Below are 14,296 nucleotides of genomic sequence, written 5' to 3' on the forward strand. Positions count from 1 at the left end.
TGATATATCATTTAATCATTCACCAACAAACTCTTGTGCTAAATTATACAAGTACTTTGAAAATTTGGACACTCGTGGGCTATCTACACTATAATGAATTTTGTTGGTTGGTTTGTGTTTTGGATTCTGATACAATATTATTCCAGATTACCAAAACTCTAATCTTAAACAACTTAACTCAACTTGAAAGATTTTTGGTGTTGTCAGTCGATACAAGTTTAAAATTACAAGAAAATAAAAAATGGTTGGTCTACTGAATCACAAAACTTGTACAACCCAGTGCTTCTGATCATAAATAGCCTTACAATCCCAAATAAGTATGCAGCCATATCCTTTACCACTTTTTGTTTCTCAATAGGAGAGATATCAGCACTTTCTTGTAATTTCCTCGGATACTTCTGGCCTCTTTCGACTAATGATGTACTGCTATCTATCCGTTTGCAACCTCAATCTACCATTTAACTAACCACGTAGGACAATGACACCAATCTTGTGTAATGCATAAAAGGTTTCTCTTTTTTATTGATGAAACAGTTAACCACAAATTTTATGGTTTTGTAATAATAGTTTTCAACCATATGATTTCATTTTTACAAGTAAAACCGACAGCGGGGTTTAGGACTTTGGCTTTTAAGGTTGCATTAGTTCGCAAAATTTTAGAACTTAATTACAGCAGGGGCTATGCAAGAAGATAGCAGATCAGGTATAACATGAGGCATCATATGAATCCAATGCAGTAGCAGACCAATGAATCATAGGATTGCGAAAGAGGAGAGTTGGTTATAGAAATCAACAGGGTTTTGGAAAATTCCAAGATTCTAACTTGCATTGACCTCCAAAGTTGTAGCAACAATAAACTGTAAAATGACAACAAAATGTCATGTTTATTAAGGATAGTAAGTATTAACACAATATCAAAATGATGAGTCTCTAAACTTGTGATTTGCACTCTAATGTAGCAACAATAATGTGCATCAAGGAGACAGCTAAGAAGTTAATTTCATGTTCAAAGACAATTATAATATTGCAACTTATACATCACAGAAGTCGGAAGGAGGGAATATCACTATAAATATATATAAAACAAAAAAGATAAATAGTATTGGTCACTGGTCAAACCAAACTATCTATTAAATGCTACAAGTTCACAATGCTCAAATTTAAGCTACAATATATAACCAAAAACTATAAATTCGGAACTTTGCTCAACTAGTTTTCACCAAAAATACTGGGTGGGATAACCACGCCAAAGCCGCATTTTCAACACTTTTCGAGCTTTACTTTTAATCTCGAGATCCAAATTTCTGCACACTTTACACTACCAAAGCTAGTAAATGAAACTCGAGTCCTCAACAACATCAAGTCATTTTGCTTTGAATCTGCCGATGGACATGTACTAGGAACTCAACATAGGAGAGACCACTTGGAGACTTGTCTTCCACCATGTATGAAAAGAACAGCATTCCTGAAGGGGAAAAAGGACGTTAAAAAGAGCCTAGAATGTAGAGATGGGAATAGGATAGGGTCAAAATGTGTAACTTATGTACTCGTTGGGTTGGCAAACACTTTGTACATATCTTTAATTTTGTCCAAACAAACACTGGTTGGGTATCTTAGTTACCAAACTATATTACTTTTAACTTAATTTAGAATCTACTAATTCTTAAGTGAACAGATTGAACTTGCCACTTTTACTGAACTCCATCGTTCTTGCGAAAAAACAATAAAATAATAATTATAGTTGGTAGAAATGATCAACTGTAAACGATGTAAACAAATAGAACTGCAAAAAGAGCATAGTTTTTGCCTCTTTTTTTCTCCATGAGTGTCAATTTGGCTTTATTTTTTGCAAGAACGATTATGGTTTGAAAGCAATGGTATAACACAAAAAGAGGAAAGAAAAACAGTTTTGATAATTATACTACCTGATGGATCTCCTTTCTTGCATAGTTTTAAGCTGCAAGAAGTAAAATAGTGTCAAGAATGAAGACGTATATAAACATGAAAGCATTCTCAATAACAAGATTGGTATTAATAAAAAAGTTTTGTTGGCCGTTCAAAAAAAAAATCTCAATAACAAATATAGTCTGATTTTGACATTTACGACATGCAGCAACAATCATACATACCGAAGGTAGTTGCATCTTTGGCTTCTGATCTCGTTTATGACCTCGTTGAGTTTCTTCGACATAGGATTGTCGAATTGCTGCAATACAAACTGAATACAAACATAGAAGATACTGAGCAATGGCAAAATGATAAAGAAAGCATGTGATACTGGCAAGTTTGGCTTTTTTTTGACATTCAGACCAGATATGTTAAAATAGATGGGAGAAATGGTATTAAGTAACAGGTCAAAATTGGTTCGAAAAAATTGGATAGATTTTTGAAGTGGGTCTTATTTGTCAAAATTTTCTCTTAATATCAGAAATGACTATGGTGACAATAACTTTTAATGAAATACTAACGAGTGTACCTGAGTAGGAACCTCTTCCGCAGATGAAAAGCCAAAGAGTTGGCGTGTTGTATCAGGATCAGCAGCGCTTCCGATATAAATTAAGCAATCCTCACCATTTTCGAGGAGATAGATTCCATTTTCGTTTACTTGTTCACTTGAAAGAGGAATAACAGCAGGAATAACAGATCCCTCTGATTCCTGAAATCCCATAAACAAAAAACTATGTAAGGCCCCATGCAGAGAATATTAAAAGCAAATTGTAACCTTTACCTTTAAATTAAGGTCATGAATGCTTATCATCCTGGGGTAAACAAGCGGAATTGCCAATTGTGCAGAGAGAGGGAAAACATAATTGATCCAAAATGACCGATCATCTATCCGTGCATCGGTCCGCATTCCAATACTTTTTATCAAAGCTAAAATGAACCAAATAATGAGATTAATCATCAAGCCACATGAAAGACTGATAAAAAAAACAACTTAGAATGCCTTATATAAGCAACAGAGGTGGGGTGTACGTAAAACTAGAACCTAGATAGAATATGGAGTACCGGCCCCTGCAGCCAACAAGTTACCATGCTTAACAGTGCGTCAGTGCTTACCATTGTTGCCAAAAGATATCAATGGTAGGGAGTTGGGGCTAGCTTATTTTACTGTTGGTAACTTAAAATTTTCTAATACAATACACATTGTCGGTTGGCCCACTTTCAGTCACCCAATTCACATATTTCCTTTTAGACTAATATATTTATTTTGCCCAGCTAAACCATTAGAAAGAAGACTCTGACCAGACCATCCTTATATAAGTAGATTTTACACATCTGTAAAAGAAAGATATCGATGCTTGCATATAAGCCTAATGGACTACTCCTATAGTCCTATCACCAATTGGTTGTAGAATAAAACCCCATGTGGGCTTGATCAGGTCTGGGCTGAGACATCCTACCTCGTTACATCCCACACCAGCCAACCATGAGATTGTTTAGTGGTTTATAAGTCTAGGCGTCCCCTCATCTTGCTAGGTTTTTGGAGCTACACCTAGCTCATGGCTTAATGCAAGCCTATTACGGGATGGGTTTGCATCAATTGGTATCAGAGCCAACCCTACCTTTCGATGTTCCAACACTCGGAGTGGTGGTTTGGACCCGAATAAAAGGGTGCCAACCCAGACCAACGAGTTCGAAGTGGTAGCCTATGGAATGGTGGCCTGGACCCAAAAAAAGAGGGGTGCCAACCGTGATTAACAAGGAAGTTAGCTCTTCAAATGGGTATTGTTAAGATCCAAAATCGGCTAAGTATGGGATTGGTGGTGTTTTATAAGTTATAGGTGTCCCCTCCTCCTTTGAGCTAAATTTTTTGAGTGAGTTTTGCACCTAGCTTGTGGCTTAAATTGGGACTATTATGGGATGGTTTCGTATCAATTTATTGCAGTGTTGTCAAAGGCGAGCGCCTCTTGCGCCTAGGCGCAAAAGGCGGGCGAGGCGCACCTCCAGCGCCTGAAACCCTAGGCCCAAGTCGACCATGAAAAAGGCGATCAACAACGGTCAACTCTAGTAGTCAACGGCAATCAAATTGGTTAAATGGGTCAACATTCGACTAAATCATTCAATATCTGGCCAAATCGTGGCTAGATCTAATGTTTACCGGCCAAAATGAGTGACCATAGTTGTTTAAGAAGATAAAAGAAGAGATAGAAAATATAAAATGGGGGAAGAAGACACAGAGTAGTGACCATAGTCTAATAATTTGAAGTTTTTGGTTGAAAAGTTTGTATTTTTTGAATGATATTTGGTTTTATAAATGACATTTGATTTTTCTTTTACTATTAGTTTTCACTATATATAAATATTTTATAATTATTTACTTAGTGCGCTTTTTTTTTTCCCGGGCGTGCGCTTTTTTTGCGCCTCTCGCCTTCGCCCTATTTGAGGTCTTTGCGCTTTGACATCGCCTTCGCTTTTGACAACTATGATTTATTGACACGGGTACCATCCATGCTAAGCTGACCCAAACCAAACGGGTTACCAAAAGACCCATCCAGTTTAGACACATATAATCAAGACCAAGCCATTAGGAAGACTATGCCATTATCACCTTATAATTCTTATACATTTTTAGTTTCAGTTTTATGCACGTTGTAGTTGATTTATTCTAGCACTACTTTAGGGACATGCGGTCCATTATAGAGTATTCAACCCAAGTTTTATTTGATCTATAAGTTTAGGCAACCACTAGTAGTTTCATTTGCTATTTATTATTGAAGTTGTAATGTTGCTTTGAATAGATACAGAGAAAATTGCACCAAGTACTTTGTTAATAGTTTAGTTAGGACTTAGGAGACTAAATTCTCAAACAGATTGCTATCATACATTATTCTATAAAGAAGAAGCATACCAAGAGTGTACAAAGGCAACAGTTTAAGTGCCTCTGGAAGAATAAGTTGTCCTGATGATGACACGGTTGCACAAAATTTGCGATAAGCATGAAGAATATTGATGCAAAGGTTTGTCACCTGCTCCCTTACTTGTAATAACGGGTTTGTAAGGATTTCATTAGCCGCTGTACCAAACATAATTAACAATCAATATGTTAGAAAGTCCTGCTAACTTGGTATAGATTAGATTAAGAAAAACATGTACTCAATCAAGTAAAGGATAAGAATGAATTACATTGCTTTAGAAAACATGAAAATTGTGTATCCAAGTCAGCTGAGCGGAAGAGATTGCTTAGCATGGTTGTGCAGGGCAAGGACAAGGTAGAGACACGAATTCTTCTTTGCCCATACATAGTAGTATAAAGAAGTGCACACTGACCAACATAAACATACAAGATTATTATAGAAAAATAATTTAGCCCATATTATCTTTGGTATGTTATTAAATATACCTGAAAAGAACATTCCGAGCCATCTTGCAACTTATCATCGTGTTTAAGAGTCACCATGATGGATTTGTCACAATCAATCTGAAAAATTAGGACTTGATTAGAAATATAAGATCATACCATAAGTAAAATTCACGTAGAGGGGAGGCACAAACCGCAGGCAGGTCCACATCTGTTGGAATGCGCTTACAGAAATTTCCAGAGTATTCTTGAACTTGAAGACCCTGCAGAGTTAAAGAGGGAAAATAATAAAATTATATATAAAAAAATTAACTCTCAGTGCCAATTATTGAAGGAAATGAGAGCTCACCTGGCTGCATCTAACACGCATCACAGCTTCGAATCCTTGTGGCCTTGTAACATTCCATCGAAGATCATTGTAGAGTTTTGCAGGATCGGAAAGAGCGGAAAAGGGGTGATAATAATACACCTGGTAGAATGGACGAATAGAAATCAACATGCGAACCACATAAGCTAAATGTATGAAGTTTCGCAAAGCAAAAAAAAAAAGTACTCGTATTAAACATGAATTCTGATGCCATTTAACAAGTCACTGATGACTACCTGCCCTCCAGTCGTCCTTGGGATGATAGAGATGGAAGCAATATCTACATAACTTTGAGTAGTAATAAATACATCAACTGAGACCTGAAATGTTGATAATTATATATGTAAAAACATGAAAGAATTGGTCACAGGACTTCCAGTGCACGAAACTTGAGAACTAAAAGTTACTTTCAAATAAGTAATGCAAATTAAGGAAGCTTCACCTGGTACTCTGCAAGATCAATAGCCATTTGCTTCATATTCTTGTCTGCTGGTTGGAGTAATTTATGAGGTTCCTGAAATTTGAAAATATCTTTTATATTTTAAATTCAATAGAGTATATCTAATAAAAAGATGCAGCAGGCTACATATATAACATAAAAAACGAAACCAGGCAGGCATTTGTCTTAAGATATTTATACCTTTTCTCCTGCAGATATATTAGTTCTTCCTTCGGCTTCTCGAGCAGAAAGAGCCGCAATACCAACAGAAGGTAAGACTGGAATATAAGACAGTTCCAGAAAATTAAGAATTATCAACTTACAATTGTCTTTTAATATGATCTTCTAGTTCTATAAAATAGAAATACTATTTTTATCATCGAAACAGAAGTTCAAGTATGTCTAAGCGTGTGCAATTCACACGTGGAATGAACATCAAATATGATGTCTTTATTGAAACTTATGTAAATCAAATGTCTATTATGATCAGTACGATTTGGGTACTACCTTTTTGAATATAGATATAAGAATCAGTCATTCATGAACTTACCTGACTGAAATACCAAAAGTTTTCCTCCGGTGCTCTTCATTGCCAAAAAAGCAGCCTGATGATACAGAAGTGAAGGTCATGTGATATATGCCAACAGAAATCTAGGGCTTCTTATAAAAATGATAGTATAAACAAAACAGAAAACCTGGTACCTTAATCCCAGCACCAAATGCTGAATCAGCTGTTTTATTATTCTGAAACATAGTTGGGATGCTTTCCAGCAGTAGATCTAGATGCTGACGACACTGTAGTCTCAACCATAACAATATTAATATTTTAGTATTACTTCCAAACATCATGAAAACATAAATACTGTTACACTTAACAGATCACCTTTAAATCAAGTGCTATAAAGCATCAAAAATATGTGAAGACTTTATATAACTGACCTCGGAAAGCTGAACAATAACATCGGTTTGCAGAGGAGTGTAAACATCATGTACATCAGGAACTATGAGCATCAATGGCTGCAACACACAAATCAAGAAAATCAATACACTTGGCAAAAACATTCTATTTATTTCTTCTGTAGCTATTAATCTTGGTTATTCAAAGCACTGAACCTGCTGCAATGCACGTTTCAGATTGTAAAAATGGATGGTTGAGTCAAATGTTGCTATTCCCACCATCGTACGAGGGCCCTCCTGCACCAATCAGATTATCATATTGTATCAAACTAGTTGGTTCCGGACCCCACACTGCGGGGCTACAATTTTTGTGTTGATATGGTTTTGTTATGATAGTGCATTTGCGTTAAACTTACAAGCGCTTAATTAAAGATCGTTGGATTTGTTCGAAAGTTTGTCATATCAAATATATATTTATTTAAGGTACGACGTAGCGGAATAAAAACTCGCCATGTCGCATGTTACTATTCATTTCATCTTCTTGAGATGTGGCAAAATCCGAGCGATGGAACAGGATGCGACGTGGCCGAATAAAAACTCGTCTTTGTCGCATGTTACTATTCATTTCATCTTCTATTAATATAGAAGATAATAATATGAATTACAGAAAAGATTACACTCGGATAATATACAGACTTACAATTCACATTTAAAACATCAAGGTTTACGATTGATGGAAACTTACTGGAAGATCCGTAATAACACGACTGATGGCACTGCAAGCTCCAGCGGTAGCACCAGTTTGTATGGCATTCATTGATACATCAATGAGGAAGAAAAACACAGCCGGCATCGGATCACGCACCTGGGAAGATACAAGAAACAGGGTACCAATTAAATGGTATTACACCATCCAAATAAATAATCTTTTGAATACTTTATTTTAGCAATGAAGAGTGTTTTGTGATAAGCAGGGACCAATAGTAAACAGAATACAACAAACCATGAATTCTCTTGTAGCAATAAATTCAACAGTGCCTCTACATAGCTCAGGCCTCTCATCAGCATCTCGTCGTCTGCCATCTGGACCTAAATTGCACTGATAATCACGGGGAGTTTCATCAGTGAAACCTGCAAAAGAGAAGCATTGAACAGAGTGAAAACATTCTCTCCCAAATAACTCCTAATGTTGTAGTGAAAACCTGCATACTCTCATATAATTCGTATAAATATTTAATAGCTGATAATTCTCACCACAAAAGTTACAGATGAAACGTTTTCCTTGGTCAACAAACTTCATGAATGGATTGATGTACCCTTTGCACCGAGAACAGCGAACAGGGCCACTTTCACCAAAATCCACTATCTGCCAAAATTAACATTTAGAGCTTACAAATAAGTATTATATGATAACACATATTATAAGAAAAAGATGTCCATGCATTACTTGAATGGGGTCCTCGGATGGATGAGGGAGGGCCAACGGCTGAACCAACAAGGCCAGCTGCATACCAGAAGTGGTCAAAAGATCGGAAGTGCAAGCAATCTGAGAAAAAAGAAAACAGCATAAACTCACATTAAATTAACCACCAACACTTGTACAGCAAGTAGATAAGAGAAAAAGTATATGTATAACCTGATTGATAGTACATCTCATGTACCGTGGGCTGCAGTTTCCAGTATCCCTAACGATGAATTCACTGGTAGCAGGCTTCAAAATCAAAATAGAACGTCATCATAAAATATATATACACATCGTTGGAATATCAAGTACGCAAAAGTCAAGAAAAATTGGAGTACCGGTGGAGGATTGGCCTGGGACCCCTGGCGAGTTTCATGTAGAAGCACAGAGGGACTGGGAATAGGGCGCGGAATTTGGTTAGGATCGATCTTTGATGGTCCTGTGACTGCTGATCCACCAGCACCCATGGCCGGTGATATTGTAGCCATTGATTGTTGATTAGAAAGTGCAGGTTGCATGCCATACATTCTTGATGGTTGACCAGAACCAGGGATTGGTGCAGGCGGTACATTCTAGTAAATATTAAATAAGCTCAGAACTCAATCTCATAATGGAAGTATAGAAAACTCAAAAGAAGATATTAAAAAAAACTGGTATCTCACGGAAAAGTAAATCTTTTTCAAAACATGGACATATGTCAGTTCATGAAACCCCTTTCAATTCAACTGCACTTCTCGCGCAGCTGCATCAAATCTTGGAATAATGTGGATTGTTTACTAGTTATGTAATCAGCATTCTTCAATACGTAATATTAAATATTGCATGTTTTATTTAGTTTATTATATTCTATGTGTGGCTCCACTAATCCAGCTTTGCATTCTGTCACCCTAAGACTTCAATTACTCAAGGCCACTCTGCTATGACTAACACGCAATTGTTAACTAAGCCTTTAAAACACATAAATTGGTGGTCTTTTCTCAACTTGTTTCGTTCCAGTGAGTTCCACAACTTGCAAGTAATATTTCCGATCTTTTCATCTTTTCTATATAACTCGATCAACTTCTAATTATTTTTTAGGATATAGCAAAGAATTATTAATTGCCAGAAAAGCATCAAAAGTATATACAAATGTTCACTTAGACATCCAATTGTCCGTTATGTTTAAAGATTCAACAAGTGTCCTGACTAGGAAAGCAAGGCACTTTTAACTGCATTTTTGCGAGAATTAATCAAATATAAAACGAACGTTTCACCTATCAGAAATCCTCAAATAGAAGACGTTATGCACTATATAGTGAGCTAGAATGGGAAATAAGCATATTGTTCAACGGTGTCAAAAACTCTCTTAATACATTCCTATGGTTGAACAGGATGCAGTATGGAAAACAAAGAGCTGACAACACCATAAAACGCCCCCCAAAAAAAGCAGAAATAATAGCTTAACAGTCTAACATAACACCAGATATAAATCATCTTTTCTTTAGACGTTTCATGCATAAACAATTACTGGCTAGTATCATTTATTTTATACAATGATAGACATGATAGTATTTTCATTGTTGTAATAAAAAGAAACTTACTTGTCGAGGTTGCATTTGCCATGGTTGAGCCCCAAAGGGAGAAGCTTGTTGTTGAGCCATGCCTTGACCCGGAGCTGAAAATGTTGGTGGTCCTCTCGGGGGTGCTGAAAAGGGAGGAGCAAGTGGAGGTGGCCCTATTGGTTGATTATCAGGCGAACCTCCAGAAAAAGGTGTTGATTGGCCTGAATAAGAACCACCTGGTGACGACATTGATGGTGGAGAAGGTGGAGGTCCAGTAGCTGGTCTTGGTCTAACACCAGCTGGAGCATACTGAGGACCGCCTTGCATACCACCTGGTCCAAACGACGGAGGGCCATTATTCATCGGACCACCACCACCACCTACATTGGCTGGTGGCATTGCCGGACCTCCAAAAGGACCAGGACGAGGACCAGAAGTCACAGGCCTTGCAGCAAATGGAGGAGGAGGGTTCCCGCCAGGTGGACCACTGACACCACCAGGACCTCGGTTAGGAGCCATGAAAGGGGGCAATGCACCTTGTGGAGGTCCAGTAGGAGGTGGCACTGCACCTCTAGGAACCACACCTGGAGGTGGAGGTCCAGGACGACTAGGCCCGGAAAATGGAGATGAAAATGGAGCTGAGGTTGGAAATGTTTGTTGACCAAACGGAGGAACAGGACCTCTACCGATACTTGGCGGCTGATTAGGCCGATTTATATTCAAATTTTGCATATTATCCGAAATCGAATTAGGGTTATAATTAGGATTAGGATTATTATAATTAGGGGGTGGATTGCCTGGTCTAGGTCCACCTGGAGTTGCCATTAACAAGATCTTCAAGCTTCACAATTTTCTTAACAAATTCACACTGCAGGTAATAAAGATTCAATTTTTACCCATCAACAATCAAAAGTATGCAAGACCATGATCCTAAAACTACCATTCAAATCAAAATCAATAATCTTTATGTAAGATCACATGTAAAATCAATAAGATCTGAAATTATTACTATTAGATTAATAGATCAAATTTTGATGAGTATACCTGTAAATTACTGATCGGATGAGTAATTGATTGATCGAGAGAATTTAGGTCAAGAAAAAGGTGGGTGTAAGAAATTACCTAACCGAAGATCAAGGGAACAAGAAGAGAGGTGAAAATGGGCAATAAGGAGCTTTGAAAACAATTTACAACTACCCACATAAACAAAATATATAAAATACTACTCGTATTATATTATTATTATATTATTTGATTTACTGCAGTGATTGTAACTATATTATAACCATAGTAGCACGTTAACCGCACAATATGATCGTGGCGGCGACGATGTGGTGGCAGGTGTGACAGTTAGTGGCAGATGAGGCGTCGATTGGTGTAAATAATTGATATAAATGGTTAATGGAGATATTTTAAAAGATAAAAGATTGATAATGTAACGTAATTATTAATGTTAAGGGTAGTGTAATATTTGTGTGCTAAGTGAAAATATTATATATTTTAAGGGTAGTAGATTAAAATATTACATGAAAGGGCATTTTAGACATTTTCCCCATATAACTTTCAACATGGGGGAATTTTCTTTAATAAGTAGTATAGATATATATAATTAATTACATGTTGAACTTGATAAAAATTGAACCACTAAAAAAAACGTGAAGTTAGATTGATGGTCGTTGAGATTCTGGTTAATGGTGACCGGCCGGTTGGAAAAATGGATCTATTAGAGGTCTCGTTAAGTAATGTTTCTATTTGATTGGATGTCTTTTATACATCCAAATATGTCTGTATTGTCTGTACTTGAGCTTTAACGTTCTATTTGAATAATTTAGTTATATACAAAATTTACTAACCAATTAAATTACCAATCTATACATCACATGTTGTGTGTTAATTTAACTTAAAGTTATGCATAATATCTTTACGATTTTCATACAACTATTTTTTTATACATAATTGTGATAGCTTATTATAGATTTTGTATTTGTTTTTTTTTTCAGTTCTTCATTAACTTAAAAATCATTGAGTAATTATTGAAAAGTTATGTCAATCTGTGTATCGTACTGATTAAAAAGAAAATTTTATTAAATAAAAAGTCAAAACTGATTTTAAATATGAAAAATAATATAAAATTTTAAAAATATTAGTTTCCATAATTATATATTAAATAACATTAATAAATAATGTCTACAAATTTATATTAGAAATTAAATCTATAAAAGATATATGACATCATCGTTTTGATCTAATGACTATAATTAAAAGTTAAACTTTATCCAATGGTTCAAACTTCTCTATTTTAAAATTAAGATTTTATTATATATATATATATATATTTAGAGATGAGTATCTTTTAATAATTAAAACTTTTGAGCATGGACACTACTTGCGGGTCGTTGATGTGATAGGCGTATACGGTCTATTTTGGGCCGATTTAAAAAATATATATATATATATATATGTATAGATAGTAGTGGGCGGAACTAGTGAACTACATAGATACCATAGGTAGATCGAGTTTTGTTAAATTCAAGTAAATCAAACTTTTTAGAAAAAAATGTGTTTTTCATTTTAATTTATTTTTGTTTGGTTTAAATAAATATGGGATATCAATCAATGTAATCACTTTTAAACTTTTGAAACATTAGTCTATAAATAAAACTTAAAAAGATATATTTGTACGATTAAATGGTAGATAAAACTACTATAACTGTAAAAAAAACTTCAAATAGCCAAAAATCCTATAAAAAAAATGAATCACGCCTTTTTCAAAGCATTACTATTCCTGAGTGCAGGTTCGGTGATTCATGCCATGCCGGATGAGAAAAAAATGCTAAAAATTATAACAATTTAGCCATTATCATTGCTATCGTTACTTTCCGATGCAAGAATAGAGGGGGGGAAAATACTACAAGTCACTTTAAGTTTCTGATTCTGACATTGATATAATGTATGGTATAAGTATATAGTATAGTATGTTGTATTAAAAAAAAAGTTATGAGAAATTAATTGAAAATGATAATACGAATATTAATTTTGTTTATAAATATGTGCATAAAGATAAATACTTCTAATATACATAGTAAATTGAAAATTTTAAGAAGTTTTTAAATAAAATAAAAATAATAATAATAAAAAAAAAGATTTCTTTACTTCCAAAAAAAATGTTCTTGGTTTTTCAAGAATCTATAAGAATTTTGTTTCATTTTTCAATTCTCAAAGTGCATCATTATGTGTATCAACAACAACAACAAACAGGACCCAATCCCTGCGCGGAGTATGGGGGAGGTAAGTTGTAGACAGTCTTACCTCTACACAAAGGTAGAGATACTGCTTTCATAGGGACCTCCGGCCACAAAGGAGTGCAAGACGGAAAATGAGAAATGTTTAGAAAATCATACCTGTATGTCGAGAATCTGAAAAGAAGAAATACTTGTCTGCTGGGTTCGGCTACTATGTGGGTCTATCTACTTTCATCTTCTTATTTTAAATACACTATTTCCCGATGCAATAAATATTTGTACGTTGTATGTAAATTATTGTAGATTGATGTGTGTATTTAGAAAAAGATGTGCAAATAAGAGCACCGATCTTATATCTTGTATTTATTTACTAACGATTTGTTTATCATTCTTAATTTTAATATAATCCACAACTACGTTGAGAAAAAAAAAAGTAATTTTATATTTGTACGAAGTCTTGAAGACAATGTTACGAATTTGAGGTAAAACAGTTATCTTATTCTTCACATTTTTGTAACTATCACATAAGTATCACATTGTGAAAGGACTGGACTCGATAAACCGAAAACATAATTTTTTTTTCTTTTTTTTACAGAAGGTGCGCCGCACTCAACTAAACAGAGAGACACCAGATGAGGGTGTATCGCACCCTTGCCCAGGTGCGCCGCACCTTTGCCCAGATCAGACATGGGTGTGGCGCACCTTAAACTGGGTACGCCACACCTAACTTGCAGATCTGCACAAAATTGCATTTCCATCATTGACTCCAACTTGAAAACATTACTAACTCAAAACTTTCATATATTAAAACATCATATCACTTTTCAAACAACCAAATGACATCAAATTCACTACTTACAACCATCGTTGTTACCAAAAATCAATATACGACCCAACGGGTCATTTATCCGAGTCACTGACCTACTAAACATTTACATAACCATACATAATCCAAATAACCAAAAGCTTGACATTATCATGAGTTTTATACCAAAATAGATTTGTTTAACCAAAATAACATGTACCAAGAGCCATAAGGAGAGGGA

General features: G+C 35.3%; 1 protein-coding gene across 1 annotated transcript; it reads right to left on the reverse strand.

The window, feature by feature from the left end:
- Window positions 1-998: 998 nt before the first annotated feature.
- Window positions 999-11,188, reverse strand: LOC122591143 (protein transport protein Sec24-like At4g32640). The gene is made up of 25 exons (XM_043763357.1): window positions 11,053-11,188; window positions 10,048-10,876; window positions 8,806-9,039; window positions 8,642-8,716; window positions 8,453-8,551; window positions 8,260-8,371; window positions 8,009-8,136; window positions 7,751-7,870; window positions 7,222-7,302; window positions 7,048-7,125; window positions 6,811-6,903; window positions 6,659-6,713; window positions 6,310-6,386; window positions 6,112-6,183; window positions 5,906-5,989; window positions 5,652-5,771; window positions 5,497-5,565; window positions 5,345-5,422; window positions 5,128-5,266; window positions 4,853-5,017; window positions 2,729-2,874; window positions 2,477-2,656; window positions 2,130-2,218; window positions 1,926-1,957; window positions 999-1,465 (listed from the first exon to the last, which is right to left on the reverse strand). Exons 2-25 carry the CDS (start codon window positions 10,831-10,833, stop codon window positions 1,359-1,361), a joined length of 3,219 nt encoding a protein of 1,072 aa, XP_043619292.1. The 5' UTR covers window positions 10,834-10,876; window positions 11,053-11,188; the 3' UTR covers window positions 999-1,358.
- Window positions 11,189-14,296: the final 3,108 nt, after the last annotated feature.

This window comes from Erigeron canadensis, chromosome 3 (genome assembly GCF_010389155.1).
Source record: "Erigeron canadensis isolate Cc75 chromosome 3, C_canadensis_v1, whole genome shotgun sequence".
Lineage (NCBI taxonomy): Eukaryota > Viridiplantae > Streptophyta > Magnoliopsida > Asterales > Asteraceae > Erigeron > Erigeron canadensis.